At 32.5% G+C, this 19,573-nt stretch overlaps 2 protein-coding genes across 13 annotated transcripts; one reads left to right on the top strand and one right to left on the bottom strand.

The window, feature by feature from the left end:
• Positions 1-109: 109 nt before the first annotated feature.
• LOC127061834 (polyhomeotic-proximal chromatin protein-like) lies at positions 110-9,189 on the bottom strand. 11 transcript variants are annotated; one of them, XM_050989245.1, is made up of 14 exons: positions 8,491-9,189; positions 5,303-5,743; positions 4,971-5,225; positions 4,593-4,877; positions 4,313-4,514; positions 4,008-4,237; positions 3,522-3,855; positions 3,267-3,451; positions 2,837-3,119; positions 2,494-2,748; positions 2,286-2,402; positions 2,044-2,191; positions 1,768-1,948; positions 110-1,496 (listed from the first exon to the last, which is right to left on the bottom strand). In XM_050989245.1, the coding sequence occupies exons 2-14, from the start codon at positions 5,681-5,683 to the stop codon at positions 1,269-1,271; spliced, it is 3,084 nt and encodes a 1,027-aa protein (XP_050845202.1). In that variant the 5' UTR covers positions 5,684-5,743; positions 8,491-9,189; the 3' UTR covers positions 110-1,268. The 11 variants fall into 11 exon arrangements, with proteins under 11 accessions (XP_050845202.1, XP_050845211.1, XP_050845208.1 ...); XM_050989254.1 differs by having other exon boundaries at positions 4,173-4,237; positions 4,593-4,889; XM_050989251.1 differs by having other exon boundaries at positions 4,065-4,237; positions 4,593-4,889.
• LOC127061836 (D-2-hydroxyglutarate dehydrogenase, mitochondrial) lies at positions 5,973-18,152 on the top strand. Of its 2 annotated transcripts, none has more exons than XM_050989256.1 (8): positions 5,973-6,243; positions 14,500-14,764; positions 15,036-15,233; positions 15,395-15,588; positions 15,707-15,875; positions 16,411-16,709; positions 16,983-17,151; positions 17,341-18,152. In XM_050989256.1, exons 2-8 carry the CDS (start codon positions 14,503-14,505, stop codon positions 17,607-17,609), a joined length of 1,560 nt encoding a protein of 519 aa, XP_050845213.1. In that variant the 5' UTR covers positions 5,973-6,243; positions 14,500-14,502; the 3' UTR covers positions 17,610-18,152. The 2 variants fall into 2 exon arrangements, with proteins under 2 accessions (XP_050845213.1, XP_050845212.1); XM_050989255.1 differs by lacking the exon at positions 5,973-6,243 and adding an exon at positions 8,297-8,482.
• The last annotated feature ends 1,421 nt before the right edge of the window (positions 18,153-19,573 follow it).

Consider the following 19,573-nt stretch of genomic DNA (forward strand, 5'->3'; position numbering starts at 1 on the left):
TTCTATATTGTAATATAAAAACTATAAAAATATAAATAAATTCTATATTTAAAAGATCAGAAAAAATATTACATTGTAGGAAGTATAAATGACCGTAATAATTAAAATGTTGTTATAAAATTTGTATATTAAATAAACGTTTTATATCTACTATATACATTTGAAGCTACCTGTAGTGATACATTTACAAAATATATGTTCAGAAGTACCAGAAATGTGTGTTCAAATATTTTCATTTACTACAGTAGAGAACTGTATTAATTACAATTTGAAGTGATGTTGAAGATGATACTTTTCATTAGGACGCAACCCAAAATAATATTTTTCGAATACAGAGTACAGCACGTATCTCTAAACATCTTATGTACAATGCTTGTATTCTGCATAATAGACACATTTTGTACTCAGATTCTTGACTATGTTAATTGTACGCATTTTATAAAATTGTACTTTGAAAAAACATTCATACAATATACATGTCCATACCAAATTAAAAAAAATTTCCATTCATTTATATACATATACATACATATATATATATATATATATATATATATATATATATATATATAAAATGCTATTTACATATGATTAAAGAGTTAATCATTATAAATCGAAATGCATCGCATTAAAATTTTTTATAAAGTCAGGAATTTATACAATTACTGTAATTGCACAGAATTGTAAGAAATTTATGACTTACAATGATTTTCTCTTATTATTATTATTATTTTTTTATTTATTTTTTTTTTTATATAGAAATATCATTCTTAAAGCATTGTTCTATGCTTAATTCTTATATATTATATTAGGCAAACATTGTAGCTTCTTTCTTAAGAATATAATTATGTGTCTATAATATAGTTTAACAAATATTTACAATAGTTATATTAATAATATTACAAGAAATGAAATAATGGCTTACTTATACTCTGACTTCTGCAGAATTCTTTCTTAATATTCTTAAGTCTATAAAAATGATATAATCATTTTTGTTTGTTATTTTTTGCTTTTTTCTTTTTCTTTTTAATAAATTTCCTTCCAATTCTGCAAACTTCGATCTGGTTCGTAGAAATGAAATTATCATTTGAATTATATAATTCTTTTCTCTCCTATTACAACCTAAATTAAGTATTTACAAAATGAGTCTTGTTATATTGCAGATAATCAAATATTGTGTATTGAATCGAATACTTGCACAAACCCTCTGCAGCCCATAAATTATTTTAATTCAAGTTTATATAAAACCAAATGCAAAAGGAAATAATTTATGAGCTATTAGACGTAGGATTAGAATTGGACATTGATTCTATGCGCATCGAATCGATCCTGGCCACTATTTTTAATGCAGGTCCTAATTTAATACTCATGGCCGACATCAAATGATCTTCCTTTAACAACATAAGAGCTTGTCCATCGATTTCTTGAATAGCAAAGTCTTCTGCATAATCAGCACAACCTGGTAAACCACGTATGAATTCGCATACTTCTCCTACCTACAAAAATGGAAGAGATGATCTTCATCGTACATTTCAATTAACTTATTAAATTCATATTATATCAAATAAATATAGATCTACATATTAGGAGACAATTTTTTTTTAAGTATTTGCTTAGAACACGTTAGGAAATAAAATATGAATAATAACTGCTGCAAAATATTGTGTTTAATTAGCCGTTTAGAAAAATTTGTGAAAAAAGAAAAAATTTACGAAAAACGACAACGAATTCACGAACAATTAATAAAAATACAAGTTCTATACATACCGTCCATTTCACAGGATTTACTTTCGGAATGGACTCGTCTACTGAAGAAGTAGTTGTTGTTGACAATGATTTATCTTCCCCATTTTTCTTATTATTTTCTACATCAATAGTTTTACTTTCCATTTCCATTTCCGTCCATTGTTTTTCCATTACATCTCGTTCACGTGATTCACGTTTTTTACTATAAATTTTGTATAAAAATAATTTAATCAATAATTTAATCAATTACAAATTTTACATAGACACATAATCGTATTAGAAAAAAAATTTGCTAACCTTTTCGCACAAATGGTCGAACAAAAACGTTTGTCCTTTTTAAATTTAATATTTTGCTCGTCGATCATGTTACCACAATTTTCACATTTTCCAATTTGAGCATTGTTTCCATCTTCATCCACGTTGTAATTTGGAGCATGTTTCTTTCCTAGTTTTTAAATATTAATATGTACAATTATATTACGAATTTAGAAAAAAAAGATATATATATATATATATATATATAATTAAATTTGTCATACTTGGTGGTTCTTCGTGATTATCCTTTTCAGAGGAATTGTTACGATTTAAAATATTTGTTGCATCTTGGCCCATTGTATTATTTAAGGATGTTCGATTAACTGCAAATGGTTCGGATGCTACAAACAAAAATATATAATTTATTAAATACATGTGTATATATATATATAATATAATATATTTTATACATGTATTGGAAGGCGTATATACCTTCTTGTATAACAAATCCTTCAATCACGTGCGTAAGAACTTGAGGTTTAACCATTGCCTTAGGAGGTGCATGTTTATTACTTGCTGTGAGAGGAATAGATACAGAAATGTTCGTTGACTCTTCATTAGCTGCACCATTGGTAATAGAATTGACTGTATTAGCGAGTCCAGCTAAAGGATTATTACATGTTTTTTCATCTGTTTTTGAAATATTATTTTCATCTTCTTTTATTTGAGCCTTTGAATGATCGGTATCTATATATTTAGAAAGAAAAAGAAAACATATTGACAAATGTTTTGTATTTATATAATACATATATAATTCTAATTATTAATCACATACCTGATACATCTGTCTGAGATATCGATATCTCTTCCGAAATAATTGATACAGTCTCTTCTTTTTTTGCAGATTTAATATTATCATCGTTAACAACAGAGAGATTTGTCGATGGCAGTATTATTGAACAGTCAGCTTGATGATTACGATCAGGTGATGTTATCATTATTGTAGCGTTATTTGGATCATGAGGTTGTTGTTCAGTCGGTCGATTTACTATTGGTACAGATTGAACTTGCGATGCTCCACTTACTATTTGATTGCCTATTATTGTCGGATTAATAGTCTGAAAAAAAGGAACAAATATTTTCTAGAGACGTTGCATGAATTATTTACTATAGTATAACTTTTTTTTAATTACTCAAATACTTTATATGAAATTTTATCTCTAATATAATAATAATTAAATTCGTAGCAGTAGGGTATACATTACATGATAATAGTTTTGTACCGGTAATGGAAGCTGTTGTACAGCAGACATTGGAGGTTGCTGTACTTGATTTATTTGTGACGTAGCAGCAACCCCAACACTTCCAACTGATACTACAGGCATAATAGGCCTTGCTTCACTACCTAAGACTACCCCGGGTTGCTGCTGTTGTTGTAAGGTCATACCTGCTATATAATAAATAAAAAATGAATGTACGCGTTTGATGAATCGTTAGAAAGAACGATTTAAATCTCTTACCCATATTTATCATCAAAAGATATTTCTTACCCATCATAGGTTTAGGTTGAATTTGTTGTTGGGAAGATTGCACTTGTTGTTGTTGATATTGTTGTTGTAATTGTTGCTGCTGTTGCTGTTGTTGTTGTTGTTGTTGCTGAGGATGTTGTTTTTGTTGAATAAAAACTTGTTGATGCTGTTGTTGCATCGCCTGTTGTGTTTGTTGCTGTTGCTGTTGTTGCTGTTGTTGTTGTTGTTGTTGCTGCTGTTGTTGTTGTTGTTGTTGCTGTTGTTGTTGAGGCGATTGCATTGGTTTACCACGCCCTTTACTTCCGCTTCCGCTCACTTTACCACTCTAGAGAGAAAAGAAAGTGAAAAATATATTATATCGGCATTTTGAGTTGAAAGCTTATATAATGCTGAAGCACAGCTTACAATACATTATGACACATTTACACCACTTAAAAAAATTCTTTCCTAAATGATGTAAATGTTAATCATAGTAACCTGTGCGTGTACCGTGACTTGTACTTCATGAACAGTTTGTGTAGAAACAGAACTTGCAGCTCGTATATTGACAGTTTGCAGCGAGGATGGTAAAATGCTAAGTGGCCGCTGTCCGCCTGTGCTCTGCTTGCTTTTCATTGCTTGATATTGTTGTATATCCATTACCTTCGCTTTTCCACTAGCAGCGGCAATTTGCTGTACTCCTTGAATCTGTTGTTGGGTTGCTAACGCTATAACAAATATATTTTTACAATAAGAAAAAGATAGAAATAAAAAAATATAAATGAAAATTGCAATGTACCGACCATTATGAGCTTGAATGGGCTGTGGACTTTGAATGAACATGTCAGGTTGGGTAGGACTTCGAATAAATATTTGATTTGGAGCAGCAGTGAGAACAGCTGGTGGTTGTAATCCAGTCCACACTTGAGGTGCAAACTGCCATAGCGCAAATTGCATTCCTGGTCCTCTTGCGCCGGATGGAGTACCCGCTGTACATGTGGTATACTACGAAAGAGTTGATACATTATCAATATGATTTTTCTATAGTAATAGTTATGCGTATATATAAAGATAATAAGTTACCTTTTGTACTTGATCTTGTTTATTTGCCGATTGTTGCTGTTGTTGTTGTTGTAACGATGGTGGAGGCTGTGGTGAACCTAACACGCCAAGTTGCCCAAAGACTAGTGCCTGCCCTGCATCAGGAGTAGCAGAAGTGGGTACAGGTAAGTAGCTTGTTGGAAATCCTTGAACTTTTGTCCCTCCTGCACCAGGATGACCTGTACCTTGGTCAGGTGTTGATGCTGTAGTTAACATATGAGGTGTCAATTGAGCTGCAGACTGAAAAGGCTTACCAGCTGTTGTAACCTGCAAAGTGTTCTATGGATATTCTCCTTATAAATACGTCAAATATAAAATTATATGAATTAACTATTAAATTTATTTAAAATTGATTTGTACCTGAATCGAAGATGGATTTATTCCAGCAGGATGAAGAGCCAAATTTCCAGGCATCAATAATGGAGCTTGAGTATTATAAAGTTGTTGCAAATGATATGCTTGACTTTGTATTGGTTGTTGAATAACTTGAACTGCTTGGGGATGTGCAGCCATTGTAGTTATGGTTGTTGCACCTTGCTGACCAGACAATGCCATAGATACACCACCAACACCTTGCTGTTGATGGTGCATTGATACGGCAACTGCTCCCTGTAACTGATACAAATGCATAATTAATATTTTTTTATTTAAAAAATTACAAAAATCTTATTATGTATTAATATTAACTATACCTGTTGTTGGGGCATACTTGCTGCTACCTGTGGTTGAACTTGTACTTGTGTAGGTACCACATTATGTGGCCCATTACTTTGTTGTTGCTGTGGCTGTTGTTGCTGCTGCTGCTGTTGCTGCTGCTGCTGCTGTTGTTGTTGCTGCACTTGTTGCTGTACTTGTTGTTGCACTTGCTGTTGTACTTGCATTTGTTGCTGGGGTTGAACTTGCTGCTGAATCTGCTGTTGCGCCTGCACTTGGGGTTGAATTTGTTGTTGTTGTGGCTGCACCTGCTGTTGAACTTGTTGTTGTTGCTGCACCTGTTGTTGCTGTTGTTGAACATGCTGTTGTTGCTGCTGAACGTTTTGCTGTTGTTGAAGCTCATGAGTTGCAGTCATCATTTGATATTACTCGAGATGTAACTATTGGCCCGGGGATCGTCAGTGCTGAGGCTGTGACAACTGTTTCATATATATATATATATATATATATTATAATATAAACATGGAATTGCTTTATTTATCATTTCATTCTACTTTTTTAATCAGTATAATCTTCTTCAAACTTATTTCTCAAACTCAAACTCCATTCAGAATTTTCATTTCATTTTAATTTTGTTATAAATATACAATTATTAGTTTTTTTTCCATTTATATTTTATTCAAAATATTACATGACCTTTGAACATAAATTAAATCTCTTATTTTATATTATGATTTGTCATTGAACATTATTGATAAACTTGATAACATCTATTGTGCAATACATAAATACATACATACATACATATACATATATATATACAGACACACACGCATGTATTCATACCTCACAATGACTTAAATATAATATCAAGTTTGAGCATGATCAGTGCATATGAAGCTTAATTAATATATGTATACATTTGAAGAAACAGTGAAAGAATTAAAAAATAAAAACTCTTCAACTTCTTTTAAAACAGGTCAGTGATTTTTTAAGTTTATCATCATTAGCATATTATTACAGAATGATTGTTCTAAATAAAAATAAAGAGTAAATCCATAAATGAATATATAAGATCAATATTTTGTTTTCTGAAACAAATACATATATTGACCCACTTTTGAATATATTTAATTTCTATATATATAATGATAAAATATATTCTATTATAAAAATTTTGAAAAAACTTAAATCTATTTGTATGTTTGGTTATGATATTATTTTAAAATAATTTATTTTCAAAAAGAAGAAACAAGTGTTAATAAAAATTAAGTTTTACAAGGTATATGCAGATTATTATCAATTTTTTAACGATCATTTCTAAATATAATGTAAATCAATATGACTATTTTGTTGCTTCGACTTTAAATGCGAACATATTGCATTATCATCTTTAAATCTTCATCTTCAATATTTCATATATATTATAATTTGGGCACAAGAGATAATAGAACTTTTTTCAAATAAAAATCATTAAGATGCATTTATTTCAATATTATATCATTGATAATATAAGAATATAACATTGATAATAGAAAAATATGAAAATCTAATTTATTAAATACATTTTATAAGGAAATAAGAGAAAGAACAGTAATATATAAAAGAAATTTTCTAATTCGTTATCAAAAACATAAGAAAATAAATAATTATTTGAAGCATTTATAAAATTAACCTCTACATCGAATAATGATTGAATGAATCGTTAAAAAAAATATATATATATATATTCCACCAATCACTTCATCACGATTGTATGAATACGAAGCATTATTTAACTAATTAAAATCAACTAATTAGTGGTGTGTGTGTGTGTGTGCGCGCGATACGTATATATATATATATATTGCAACATATAAACCGCTCGTCATTAAATGAAGAACGATCATTGGTCGAATTTAAATTTATATTCTATCTAATCAACACAATAACTTTGCGTGTATTAAATGAAATATATTTGTCATAGAAAACAATACGAAATTTTAGAATTGTATTAATCGAAATATATGCGTTCAATATTACCAAATTAATACAACGAAACATTTTCACGAAAAATTCGAATTATTACCAAGCTATTTCTTTACTCAAAGTTACTCGTATTATCGCGTGGGATTTGTAAAGCGCTATTCGTAGCGAAACACGATACCACTACACAACCAGTAGGACCAATAGAAGAAGACCGTGAAGAACGTAGAAGATAATTCATTTGTTTCGCACGGTAAAGAAGGTATCTACCTATAATATACGAAGAAAGCTATATCGATCCAATGAAAATGCACGCGATCCATCTTAGCAACTTTGAAAGATACTCGGGAACAAAATGTCGTCCGTCCGAATGACCACCATAATTAGTCTCACTGGGAAAAGGGTAGGTTGGTACGAAATGAGGAAGGGGGAAAAGAGATAGAGAAAGAGAGAAAAGGGAAGGGGAAAGAGAATGCATACAGAGAAAGAGAGAGAGACAGAGAGAGGTAGAGAGAGGTAGAGAGAGAGAGAGAAAGAGAGAGAAAGAGAAGGAGGGAGGAAGGAAGGAAAGGAGAAGGAGAAAGACGCAGGACGAGAAGATTGAGCGGGAAACACGATTGAAAGGCGTGGAGAAAGGGGGAGGGAGCGAAGCAGAGAGCGTGGGATTAGACGGAAATGGTGGAGCGAGAGAGAACGGTAAGAGGAAAGAGGGACGAGGAGAAGCAAAAGTTAGGGAAGGGGAGAAGCGAGATGCCGAAGCCTCCAGGGGGCGGCCAAACGCACGCAACATGGATCTCGCCATAATGCCAATAACGGCGCGACGACGATAATAATGATAATAACACACAGCAGCACGCGGTTCTCAGTGAGCCAGCGAGCCAGAGTTATATCTACGATGCTTTGAATCGTAAATCGTTCGGTTTGTACACACGTTAGAATGTTCTTAACGATGATAAATACATTCATATAAAAAGGAAAGAAAGATACAGCGTCCCTTTGGCGACGGACATATTGGATTATAAAAAAACATAGCGTGTATTCGAAGAACGGGCGGGACGCGGAGAAGAGGTTGAGAGTTCTTAACCGGCGCGACGATCGTTCGCATTGAAGTTGTGTTCGAGTTGGTAAGCGCGACGAAACGAGAGAAAGAAAGAGAAAGAAAAGAAAGAAAAGGTGTTCGAAAATGCAACGATAAAAGACTCGAGAAGCAGACAACAGCCATGGGACTCGTAGGAGAAATACTCGTCGTTCAGGTACTCACATAGCGACTGCGCAGTCACACCTATGCACGTTTCCGAACACACAGCAACGAAGGCACAACCGCCACCACCGTTGTCGTCGTCTTCGTTGTCGTCGTGTTGTCGTCGTCGTCGTCGTCGTCGTCGTCGTTGTCGTCGTCGTTGCCGTCGCCACTACCACCACCCACCACCACCACCGCCACCACCACCACCACCACCACCACTTCACCGCCGTCGCGTAGACGACGATTCTCTTACAATTTTGACACGTTAGATCGGCCGAACGATGAGAAACCCACCGACGTATTTCGATCCTTTACGAAAGAACGTATCTTGATGTTTTAAACGGCGTCGCGTAGCGCGTTGACGTCGCGAGGTTTCGTAAGCATCGGTCGTCGCATTCGTTGTCTGCTGTTTCCCTGCTCCCGCACGGCACACGGTGTTCCATTCCCTCTCTCTCTTTCTCTCTCACTCTCTATCTCTCTCTCTCTCTCTCTACCTCCCCTCCCCTTTCCTTCCTCTCCCCCGAACTTGCCCACCATCCTCAAGGATCGTCCCCTTCCAACCGATTCTCTTACCCCCACTAACCTGAAAACGTTCCTTTCCCTTACGTCTCCTAACCCCTCGTCGAGGCAAGCTATTCGCTCATTGGTCGGCGGAGGACAAATCCCAAAGGCATCGGTTCGCGTCGAAAAGGCGGGGCTATTGGACACCGTGGTTATGGGCGCATGCTTCGTAACGGTACTCACACTCGCCCGAAGCCACTCGATTTTGAGAGCACTCACACCAACAAACTGGACGTTTTATACGTACACGAGATTATAGTCCACCGAAGATTTTGTAGCATAGCGCGGATACTGCCAGGGACGTTGCAACCAACGAATATGCCCTGTTCCTTCCCTCTCATGTATTATCATTTTATTTAATATTAAAGGAATAGAACTATTACATTATTTTCACTATTTTTCAAAACTTTTATGATAAAAAAGAGTTGATTGATATTTAATCGCTCGCATATATTAATATAATCATCACGTCACTCTTCATCGCCCAACATTTTTTCTTAATGTTGATGTAATATAGATTAGGTGTCTTACATGGAAGCCATTTTTTTTTCTTTCTAACATAGCTATCTGTTCGTTGGTTTTTTTTTATCTTATTAATAATCTCATTATAGCGTTCTTACGAGATCAAACTTATTTTTTTGTATTTATATTTTACTTATTTTTTTTTCGTGTAGTAATACACTTTTGTTATTTATCGTATGTGTATATAAAAGTATGTACATACGTATTTTTTTTTTTTTTATCGAATCGAAGGTTCTTTTCTCGTAAAATACATAATCTATATAAATGAATTTAAATACCAGGATAAATTCGTAACGAAATTAAAATGCATAATATTTCATGTTTACATACTCTAATCTTATTAATCCATTAATAATATCTCTATAATCGAATTTAAGGTATTATAAAAAGTATATTTCAGAAATAGTATTTACGTGATTTTTAGTCCATTCACCTGCTGGATTGTAGTATAGTTTCAGAACGAGTTATTCTGATTTATGTCGTTCCTTTCTTTTTAACCATTATTATTATTTGCCAACAATCTCATTCATTTTACAGATCGATGTGATAGAAATCCTAATCTATAAAAATAATATATCTGCAAATTGTACTCGTATTATATTAAAAAAAAAAAAAAAAAAGTAAATACAAATAAAATATTTTATATTTTTAATTGCAAAAATCAAATTATTCTAATTCTAATCTGAAATTTCGATTATGACTTTTATACTATTATATCCTATCAGACCAAATTACATTTTATCATTTTTGAAGGATAATATATACGAAGAAAAATTTTCGACCTTAAAGATCACATTCGTTAAACATGTATATTTTCATTAATGATTTAATGCATATATTAAGAATCATATAAGAGAAATAATTAGAGAAATTTTGTGATAGAGAATTGAAAGGAACGAGGATAAATCGTATCGTGAAAGATTTCGAGCTGGTTTTTTAAGGACTTGCTACACTCCTGACACAGCTGTCTAAGTCGAGTTTATACTTCCCTACTCGAAACCCCGTAGAGTCGAGGTGCGCTCGATTGGTCCGCCTCTGTCCAACAGAAAATTTTCATCCAATCGGCATGAACTAAATTCAACACTCGTTTTTTTCTTTTTTTTTCCATTATTAATCCACCGACAGAAATGAACATAATTAGATTCGATCAAAAGTATTTCGAGATTTATTGATGCAAATCTGATGGTATATCGATACGATCGATCGATGCCTTTATTTGAACCCAAAACCCCTTTATGGTCGGTACTCACCTGATCCTACGAGAGTGGGATATAAAATTCTCTTTCTTCTTTCTGTGATCCTAAAACTCATTTGGATAAAAAACTGTTTGTAATTTTAATATCAGGAATATAGATACATATACAAAAGAAATGTATGGATCATCTAAGCACGTACTTGCATACGTTTTATTGTTTTCTAAATATTATCTCTTTCTCTCTTATTTTCCTAGATGACATACAAATCTTTTTTTAATTCCATTCTATATATATGTATATATATATTAAAAAAAATTTTTTTTCCTGTAAAAAACAAAACGTGATTTCTATTAATAGTTCGTTATCATGAAAATCATCACGATCGAAAAGAAAGATACAATGGTGAATTGGTAAAATAGTTCTCCTAAAGAAATCATAATAATCTAGAATGGAAAAAAAAAAATGTAAAGAAATACGATCGATTTATTGTTCATCTTTTCCCGATACCGGTCTCGGATTTCGACGCAAGGCTCGACGCATCGCCGCGGAGGGTAGGAAGAAGTCGCGGTCGCGCCAATCCCGCTTTTACGACCACGCTTTCATCGTAGGAACGCTTTTATCGTAGTATGTGGTCTTATACGTGAACTGTGTGCGCTCGCATCGTTGCTTCGTTTGTGTAGGTGAGACGGGACGCTATAGTCTCGCTTACGATATAGAGGTTAGGAATATAACGATATCGTGTGTAGCCGAACGAACCCGAGTCCTACCGTCGTAGTTTCCCATTCCACCGATAGAGCGTATGGTAAGAAAAGTAGGGGGAATGCCGTGGCCAATGGTTCGGTTCGAGCAACGTTGCCAGGGAAACAAGTTAATGATTCGACCCGCCACCGAGAATTGGCTCGAGAGCTAAGTACTTACTGCGCATGCGTTACTCCCTGGAAACGGTGCGCTATATCTTCTCGTATTCGCGAATATAACTCTTGTTCGTCGTTCACCCTGTGTGAGTATGTGTTCCTACGCTACATACTTGCTCATGCATATATATATATATATTATATATATACACACCCCACACGTGTAGGTTCACACAAGCGCGAGAAATCTCGTCCGTGGCTGTACACCATCCCACTCTTTTTTGATGTGTGTGTAAATGTGCATCCACTCCATTACTTACACATAGAAAGAGAAAATATCTCTCGAATATCAAGTTACTCTATGTGTTAGTAAGGTAAAACGAATCCCTACAGGATCACGTTCCTCTCGCCTGCATACCAATACGCTGTGTCGCCACGACGATTGGTCTCCCTCTCGCTTCGTTTTCTTCTCCGTTCTATCATCTATCTTTCTCTCTCTCTCTCTCTTTCTCTCTCTCTGTCTTTCTTTCCCCCTCTCCCTTTCTCCCAAGCATATTTTCCTTCCTTCTCACGCATCTGTCTAACCTTGTATATATATGTATCCTTTTTCTCATTCTCTCTCTCTCTGTAAACCTCTCTCTCTCTCTCTCTCTCTCTCTCTCTCTCTCTCTCTCTCTCTATATATATATATATATATATATATATTTATATATTTATATCTATCTATCTATCTATCTATCTATCTACCTATCTATCTATCTATCTATCTGTCTATCTTTCTCTTTTTAATTCAATGCTTTTTCATTCTTATATTTTCTCCTTTACTCTCTCTTCGTCCGTGTAATTTACTATCACGTGGCTGACAGTACACCCTAATACGTTATTAAATAATCTGAACTGGTGTGTGAGCATGTACGTAGAGTAACCGCATACATAGACGCGCGGGTGCATACATGCATAATAGCAAATACATAGGGAGACACACAGACAAAGAACGAGGCGTTACGACGATTGGCTCCCTTCCCACTTCGTCCACCACTCCATCGACCTCTCTCCTTTGCGCACGGCTGCCGTCCATCCATCTCTCTCGGTTTCCCTCCATTGCCCCCTTTCTCTCTGTCTCTGTCTCTCTTTCTCCTCTCGTAACATTTCCTCCCTCCTGATACTGACCTTATTTTCCCCACCGCTCGGAGATCGTAACACTGACGCGGCGTATCGCTTGAGACCCTATGCGCTTCTGCGTTCGAGGGGTGGGGGAGGAGGTGGAGATGTAGATTATAATATCCGATGTCCGTCGATCGGGCCGCGAATTAACGACTAGAAAATGGAAGCAACTCGTCGAGAAGGAGAAGGAGGAGGAGGAGAAGGTGGAGGAGGAGGAGGATAACAAGGAAGACGAGGTGGTGGAGGCAGAGGGGAGGGGTACACATAATTGAGACTCGAGCAGCTGCTGCTCTCTTGCACTCGTATACGCCTTTTGTGCTTTAGTAGATAAGGATAAGAATGTCGTGATACATCGAAGGATCTTTTTTTTTATCGTTTGCACCATCGACCGTGACATTTTTTTATTCCTTTCTTTTTCTTTTCTTTTCTTTCTTTTTTATTTTACTTCTTTTCTGTTATGTGCTACGAATCTATCTATCTCTCTTCCTTTCTCTTTCCCTTTTTTCTCTCTCTCTCTCTCTCTTTCTTTCTTTTTTTCTTTTAAGACGTACAGAGAAATGACTTCTTAAATTGTAAAGAAAGAAGTATACCTATACTGAGCGAGGTGCCGTTACCGTAGCCATTTTGTTTTTCTTCGTAGACTCAACCGATGCGAGGAAAAGGGTGGCAGGATCATGAAATTCGTGCCAATATCCTAATCGATTTTTAAATGCATTAATCAATTTGTTGTTTAATAGGATATGTAAAATACATCACATCGTTAATTTGTTTTTTCTTTTATGAAGATTATAGTAAACGTATGATAAATCAATTTGTAGGTGATAAGAGATTAGGTTATATTTTCGGTGTACGTATTTTTAACGACGTAACAACGAAATATTTTGATATATTTAATTAATAAAACGTGTACGAGTCGAGTACATATATATATATGTGACATAATATACATACTTACACGATGTAACTCGATGTAATGGTCGATTAAGAAATAATATGTTACGGTAATGATATTTTAATGACGTCCTATTGATCCATTAACGCTATTCATTTATTTACAGTAGATATTAATTCTATGGTTTAGTAATCAATATTTTAACTTCATAAAAATACTATTTCAATATTTATATGTTCCACTATGTCTTTTTCATAATACTATATATATATTCATATAAACTTTGATAGAACGTTTAAATATATTCGAACCGCGAAAAGAGAGTTTTTACTTCAATACAAACATAGAGTACGATTCAGAAAATCAAATATTTTTACGTATATACAGATACACACACGCGTGCGCACGTACATACATATATACATAATCGTAACGTACATACATACGCGCGCGCGTATGTGTGTAAATGCATTATATTTTATATATATATATATATATATATATATATATAACGTAATATTGCATTTTTATCGTTCAGTTTTATCTCTCGCGTGTATGTAAATCTCTCGGAAAAGAGTATATAGTTCGAATGGGGCTAAAATCAAAGCGCGTATCTCCCTTTAAAGTTTGTACGGATTTGATTTTTATTTATTTATTTACTTTTTTCTTTTTTTGTACTTCCATCGGACCTATGCACTTTCCATTTTTAAATTGACACAGAAATAGTAATATACCTACATATAACAGAAATAATCGATAAAAGCTGGAAACTGATAATAAAAGGAAAAAGAAAAAAATAAAGAAAACAGAAAAAAGAAAAAAATTCTTGATTTTACAGAAAATGCAAATGCAAAGAATATTACGAAACTGCATCTCGGTAGGAACGTTGAACGTTTATCAGAGATATGGTAATCGAATTTTACGTTATTATTCGACAAAGCCAGAATTAACATCGATAAGATACAAGATTCAACGTGGTCCATATTCCATGTTAACCGACGAACATGTTAATTTTTTCGAAAGATTGCTCGATCGAAATCGTGTGATTACTGATCCCGAAGAATGCGATGGTTACAATATCGATTTTGCAAATACTGTCCGAGGTATGTATCATGGATCAAAATAAATAGATAAGTTGAGTTAACTTAACTCTTAATAAATATTTTCAATTCGTCCCCAGTGAAATAATTTAATTTGATTAAATTTACAACTGGTTTCTACATTCTTATTGTTCTTTTCAAGATATAACTAAATCGTTTAGTTTTTTTTTTTATGATTATATTTACCACTAAACGTTCTAATTATATTTCCGTCAATTGGAATACGTAGATATCTATTGGAAAGCGAATTAATTATCCCCTCGTTAAATTTCAGGCCAAAGTAGACTCGTTCTAAAGCCGAAAACAACCGAGGAAGTGTCGCAAATATTAAAATACTGTAATGACAATTGTTTAGCCGTTTGTCCACAAAGTGGTAATACCGGTTTAGTGGGTGGAAGTACACCGGTATTCGATGAGATCGTACTATCCATGAAACTTATGAATAAGATCATCGAAACGAATGAAATAGCAGGTCGGTAAGAAAGAGAATGAGATAATAGCCATTTAAATGGATTAGAATTTTCATGAATGTTTTACTGCGTCGAATTTATTTTCTGTTTTTTATTTTTTATTATTATTTAATTTTTGTTCTATTTTTTGTTTTTGTTATTTTTTTCCATCACGATCATTCAGGTATAATTATTTGCGAAGCTGGTTGCATTCTAAAAGAATTGGATGATCATTTGTCTACTTTCGATCTTATGATGCCTTTGGATCTCGGTGCGAAGGGTAGTTGTTTGATAGGAGGCAACGTATCAACAAATGCTGGTGGAATTAGACTCCTTCGTTATGGTAACTTACACGGAAATATTCTCGGAATCGAAGCTGTAAGTTCGCGAAAGAATCGAATAAATCTATTGTTTTCGTCATTGAAAGATATGAGCTATATCTATTGATACCGGTCTATGAAGAAATCATTTTACGTTTCGATCATTTACGTTTCAGGTAAAAGCTAATGGCGAGATCATAAACAGTCTGAATGATCTAAAGAAAAATAACACTGGTTTTCATTTGAAGCACTTATTTATAGGTTCGGAAGGAACTTTAGGTGTTGTTACAAAAATTGCTATACAATGCCCATCTATTCCGAAAGCTGTAAATGTCGCATTTTTTGGTAAGCTGTTTATCTTGGAATTATTAATAGAAAGGCTAATTATGATAATCTTTTCGTCATAATCAAAGTTAAATCAATAGAATTAATTAACATTATCTTAGTTCCTTTTTTGTTCCCCCATGTAATTTTAATATTCATTGATCGATTTAACAGATTTGATTTCAATTGACATTACGTGTTACTTAAGACATTATTACTACGTCCGAATTTTCTGTGAGTCAAGGTTGTTAAAAATATCAAATATTTCTGAAACTACTTATATATTCCAGCACGACTTTTCCGAATCTTTATATAAACGTATCAGGTATGTGCGAAAGGTCAAGTGATCTTCGAATTAATGTCGTTAGGATAAAATAGAACAGCTAAAATTAATTCGAGCGACGACTGTTTCTTTGCAAATTCAAATTGGTATTCGAACTTTCTTTAATGTCAAATCAAGTCCTTCACGTGTTCTCTCTATTTTCTTCTTTTTTTTTATTTATTTATTCGTTTAAAATTTTTATTCATTTATTTATTATTTTTTTTATTTTTTCAGGATTGAACAGTTTCGATAACGTATTGAAAATTTATCATCTCGCCAAGAAAGAATTGGGTGAAATTTTATCGTCATGCGAAATGATGGATAAATTGTCGATCGAAGTTTCGACAAAATTTTTGGGACTTCAAAATCCATTGGCATCTAATGGCTATGATCATGATTTTTACGTATTGTTAGAAACTTCTGGTAGTCATATGGCTCACGACGAAGAGAAACTTAATGCGTTTGTCGAAAAAGTTCTCAATGATAATATTGTGCAAGATGGTACTCTTACTTCAGATACGACAAAAATGATGGTGAGAGAGATGATGATATTTTTAATATTTTATTAAATCAAAGAGCGAGAGAGAGAGAGAGAGAGAGAGGAGAGACATTTGTTGAAGCTATTGATTAGTTATCAATCATTTTAAATATTGTAACTATGTACTCCTTGATATCATTAACAGATACTATAAGGTTTATAAACTTTGATATCTGATAATAGCTTTGCTCTTTATATTGTATAAGTGTATACAGTCACATAGAAAAGTATGATTGATTTTCTACAATTTTTTTTTTTCTTTTTATAGAATATATGGGCTTTAAGAGAAAGAATTAGCGAAGGTGTTTTACGTGAAGGTTATGTCTTCAAGTACGATGTTTCTTTACCTCTCCCATATTTTTATAAAGTTGTTGAAGTTTTAAGAGAACATTTACGTGATCCTCGAATTATTAGAATAAGTGGTTATGGACATATAGGTATGATAATTTGCATATGATTAATAGTAATAGTAATAATAATAATAATAATAATAATAATAATAATAATAATAATAATAATAATAATAATAATAATAACGACAACAACAATCGTATTTATGTTAAACTTATCTAATCTTATTAATTTTATCATTATGTATTTTTTTATTATTCCCTTTTTTCTTTTAGGTGATGGTAATATTCACGTACAAGTATCGATTCCAACGTACCAGGAAGACATAGCATCACAATTAGAACCATTCATTTTTGAATACATTTCTAGTCTTCGTGGTAGCGTTAGCGCAGAACATGGTATAGGATTTAAGAAAACTAAATATCTTCATCTTAGTAGAACTCAATCGGAAATTGAATTGATGCAACATCTTAAGTTAACCATGGATCCTAAAGGAATACTTAATCCATATAAAGTATTATATCCTATTAATATATCTGCGTGATTTATATAGAAACAAAAAAAAAAGGATAAGAAAATACGATGAGATAGAGTATTTTATTTTCAATAGATATTTATCTAAGATTTTATAGATATATATAATCTCTTATCTTGTATATTTGCGTTAAGAGATATTGATACAATTAATATCTACTACAACGTAGAAGTACAAATATAAATAGTACAAAATGTGTTATATATTTACGTTACGTTTAATAACATTTACGATATTCTAATATTTTAATGAAATTATGTAAACTGTTGTTTAACAAATTCAGGGATTTATTTAAGATAAAGGAATTCTCCCTAATAAGAAATGTGATCACCCTCATATATATATTTACATATTTTTATATGTGTACAATAGATTTTCTTAGCTTGTTATATCCGTATTAAGAGTTCAAAAATATGGTCATGTTACATAATACAGAAACTTTTTAACATATTATTGTTTATTATTAAAACAATGAATATAGAAAAATATCTATTGAGAATGTTCTATAAAAAAATTTATTTTCTTATTATGTGTGAAGTATAATAAAAATATAATAAAATTTTATTGTGTATCTGAAAAAAATAACGATAAATCAATGTAAAATTATAATAATAATAATAATATTGATAACAATAATTTTTATATTTATTTTATATGTCGAAAAAAAGAAGAAAAGATAAAATTTGTATCAAATTTTCCCTCGCTATGGATTCGGTAATCGTCGAGAATCTTCGTTAAAGTTCGTACATGATACTAGTTTTATACTCGAGATGGCGTTTTGAAGATATACGCGTAGAGATTTGTTTTAATTTGAGCGTATATTTTTGGACGATAGCCAAGCTCAAAGTTTTCCTCGATGACTGTTTTGATTCCATTGCAATGAAAATAACGATAGTACTAAAAGCAAAAGAGAATGACGTTTACGTTCCAATATTATGTTTCAAGTGTGACTCAAATGCCATCTCGATTATTTGTTATACGATAGAAACCTGTCGAAGTTAACCTTAAAGTTAGTTTTATTTATTCGTACTATCAACAAATTTTTGTGTTTTCACATTTGACGATTAGATAAAGATTTATGTCACATTGATTAAACAAATTTGGTAAATCTCTTGGTTATAAGAAAAGGTGCGGCCAAGGTTGCACTTTGAAATTTACTTACATACATTAGATTTGTAAAACGAGTTTCCTTATAACTCGACTAAGATTCGTTTGCATGATCGTTTATAATTGATCTTTTTTTTTATATCTGTATCGTGTAATTCAAATTTCATGCGGTATTTTCTCTTTTTTTTTTTATAAAATAAGTATATATTAATATATTGATTCTAAAAAATAAAAAAATGTATAACATTTATCAGAAGCGATAACTAAATAAAAACAAAATATACCTATATACATTAAATTATAATTGATCGGTTTGTGTATATGTATAAATGTATATACATTAAATTATAAGTGATTGGTTTGTTTACTAATCCTTATAAATAGGTTAATGAATATGCATGATTACTCGATCCACAATTGTCATCATGTATCTACTTCACGTTGGTCTTATCCAAAAATGGTCGGGAGATGATCGTCACTCTTATAGATTTTTATTTTGAATTTCAAATGAACAGATCCTTTTCGTAATAATAATTGAAACGCATTTTCCAATATTCTGATCTATCTCAAAATATACAGACGATTTGTTGGAATGTTCTGGAAAAAATGTTACTATCGTTACTATTAAAAATGATCGATTATAAACACAAAAGTAATAATTTATTCTTAAATAAAATCTTATAATTTCATTGAAATATATCTGTAATTAAATTCAAAAATATCAAAAAAGAAAAACAAAAAAAAGAGCGAACGAATCAATGGCATTGTCAATTGTTTATTCGAGGCGTATGAAATCATATTTTACTCGCGTTACACGTCTAAAAATTATTATTTTGTAAAAATAATTTAACGTGAAAATATAGAAA

This window comes from Vespula vulgaris, chromosome 2, assembly GCF_905475345.1.
Source record: "Vespula vulgaris chromosome 2, iyVesVulg1.1, whole genome shotgun sequence".
Lineage (NCBI taxonomy): Eukaryota > Metazoa > Arthropoda > Insecta > Hymenoptera > Vespidae > Vespula > Vespula vulgaris.